Source organism: Canis aureus, chromosome 15 (genome assembly GCF_053574225.1).
Source record: "Canis aureus isolate CA01 chromosome 15, VMU_Caureus_v.1.0, whole genome shotgun sequence".
In the NCBI taxonomy this organism is placed as follows: Eukaryota; Metazoa; Chordata; class Mammalia; order Carnivora; family Canidae; genus Canis; species Canis aureus.
The window spans coordinates 10,749,379-10,751,882 of NC_135625.1; the positions used below are offsets into that span (position 1 = coordinate 10,749,379).

Genomic DNA, 2,504 nt, shown 5'->3' on the forward strand with positions numbered 1-2,504 from the left:
AGCACCTGCTGTTCCCCCGGGTCCAGGTGCCACCAGACTGGGGAGTACGATGCTCCCCACCCCCTCTGCTCTGGGCTCCAGGTGTGGGGCAGAGGGAGGGTTGGGGGGGCATGGAGAAGGTCTCCCTGAGAGGTCTCAGTGCCTCCCACCAAGCCCACACCCCATCCACCACTCTCCTTTGCTCTTTACCAGAAGGGGCATTAGACCTTTTCCCTGTCACGGGAATTGCAGATGTGTGGGGTGAGGGGGCAGCCCCCCCACCGCCCCACAGCCCCTTCGCTGCCCTCCAGGAGAGGGAAGGCCCTCCTGCAGGAGCTGGAGTCACTCACAGTTTCCAGCACTGCAGGACCACATCGTTGTTACCCCACGCATCTGCGATGCACCCATACCTAGAGGAGAGCAGGGACATCCCATGAATCGTCCTGTGGACGCGACCTCTCATCATAGGGGCTTCACCCTCTGACCCCGACTAGGCCTTGCCCCGGGGGCAGTCAGCTTTGTGCCCCGGGGGCAGTCAGCTTTGTGCGTGGGGCCACGGGCAGCTCCCGGAGAAGTGCCCGCACCTGCTGGGGCCTCCTGAAGGCTTGAGCATGAAAGAGCTCTGGCCAGGCCCATGGCCCATATCTTAGTGGGCTTGGGGGGTCCCGGGGTTCCCCTGTCTGGCTGCCCCAGGACACAGACCCCCGATGGACTCTCAAACCTCCCTTTCAATGGGGAAACAGGCCGCTCAGACCCTGGTGATGGGGGGGGCGGGGAGGAGGCACAGGCCTGGTCACGGGGGAGGAGGACGGCTGCTGAGCACAGGCACAGCCCCTCTGGCTGACCCGCCACAGGCCAGGCCCCGGGGCTGCCCTCCAGGACCCCGCTAGGCCCTGGGGGACCCTGCTCCAGGCGGGGGAGCAGCCCGAGGCCGGGAAGCTCACACCATCCCCAGCCTCCCCAGCAGCAGGTGGCCCAGCCCTGGGCTGCGGAGGGGCAGGTGCTCACTCGGTGAACAGCAGGTCCAGCACCTCGTCCGTGGTGGCGAATGTACGATAATCCTCTAAAAAGCTGAAGACGTAGATGACGTCCCTGCGCTGCAAGGCGAGCAGCAGTTGTCGGACTTTGTACTCCAGCAGCTCCGTCCGGGTGAGCTTGGTCAGGACGATCTGATGCCCCTTCCCGGCCGCGGCCCCTGCACCCTGAGGTGGGACGGAGGGGACGAGCAGCCTGCAGGGAGTCGCCGGGAGGCCTGGGATCCCACCCCGGCAGGCCCTGCGCTGGGGCCCCGTGGGCTTGAGGAGCTGGGGCTCCCTCTCCCGCTCAAGCTCCCTGCCTGTCTCTTACACAAACAGGACCAACTATGCAATAAAGAAACAATCTCAGAGGATAAATGTTCAAAATATTTGGATCATTACAAGGACCTCCAGAGACACAGAGAGAGAGACCGAGAGAGGCAGCCACACAGACAGAGGGAGAAGCAGCCCGTGCAGGGGGCCCAGGTGGGGCTCGATCCCAGGCCTCGGAGATCAGGCCTGGGGGAAGGCAGGCGCTAACCCCCGGGCGACCAGGCCTCCCCTGAGGGCTCTATTCTGATGTTCCCACACATCTGTGCGCAGGGACTCTGCATCTGGCCCAGGCAGGGGCAGGGCCATGGGGGCAGGTGTGGGGAGGAGGGGATCCAGACTCATGTGGGAGCAGGAGTGTCGGGGGGCCCAGGGGGTAGCAGGCTGGCTTCTGGGACCCGGGGTCCTTCCTGCCGCATCGGGGCCCGGGTGTCGGGGGGCCCAGCCCCTGCACTCACCCTGAGCCCGTGCTGGCCTCCATTAGCTGCGCAGGGCACCTCCCTGCTCCTGGAGGCGGTGGGGCAGACGACCCCTTCCTCCCGCTCGCGCCCCACGACCCGGGTGGAGCTCTGTGGAGACAGTGCCCGGCAGCCAGGCAGGAGGCCTCAGCACCCGGTCTGGCCCCCTCGGCTGGGCCGCACCCCCAGCTGCCTCCACCCAGACACCCCACAGTGCAGGCGGCACCCACCGCCCCTGGGAACAGCAAAGGGATGCGGCTGCAGGGCCTCGGAGTGACTCTGGGTCGGGTAGAGGACCTCAAGAACCCTGTTTCCCCCCTGCCCACCTTGACATCAGGGTGACCCTGAAGGGATCCCCGGGGAATGTGCCGCCCTGCAGCGTCCCCCAGCCTGGATGGGACCTGCCCACACATCCCTGGTTCCCTGAACCTGAGGAGGAGGGGATGAGGCTCCCAGGATGGTGGCACAGGGGGCCTGGCCTGGCCTGCGCTGTGTTACCTGACGGCGCCTCCTGATCACCGCCCTGACACCTTGGTACCTATGCTGGAGCCACTGCCTACAGCATAGGAACAAGCCGCACCCCTGGGGTTCCTGGGAGCCAGAGCCCCCAGACGTGGGCCGGCAGCAAGAGAACATCTTCTAGTAGCAGATGTCTCCAGCCAAGTGAGCCTGAGCTGGGGCTGCACTGGATGTGGGCGCCTGGTTACGGGGGTTCCGAGTT

At 65.9% G+C, this 2,504-nt stretch overlaps 1 protein-coding gene across 1 annotated transcript; it reads right to left on the reverse strand.

Moving 5' to 3' along the window:
- Window positions 1–272: 272 nt before the first annotated feature.
- Window positions 273–1,744, reverse strand: LOC144284134 (ral guanine nucleotide dissociation stimulator-like). Its single transcript, XM_077848479.1, has 3 exons — window positions 1,724–1,744; window positions 988–1,181; window positions 273–389 (listed from the first exon to the last, which is right to left on the reverse strand). The coding sequence occupies exons 1-3, from the start codon at window positions 1,742–1,744 to the stop codon at window positions 326–328; spliced, it is 279 nt and encodes a 92-aa protein (XP_077704605.1). The 3' UTR covers window positions 273–325.
- Between the last annotated feature and the right edge of the window lie 760 nt (window positions 1,745–2,504).

Excerpts from the sequence above, each read along its gene's own strand:
- LOC144284134 (XM_077848479.1), bottom strand. The coding sequence starts at position 1,744 with ATGCGGCAGGAAGGACCCCGG. Across the intron at positions 1,182-1,723 it reads TGCGGCAGGAAGGACCCCGG|GGTGCAGGGGCCGCGGCCGG; the intron begins GTCCCAGAAGCC and ends GTCCCACCTCAG. Across the intron at positions 390-987 it reads CTGGACCTGCTGTTCACCGA|GTATGGGTGCATCGCAGATG; the intron begins GTGAGCACCTGC and ends GCTCTCCTCTAG.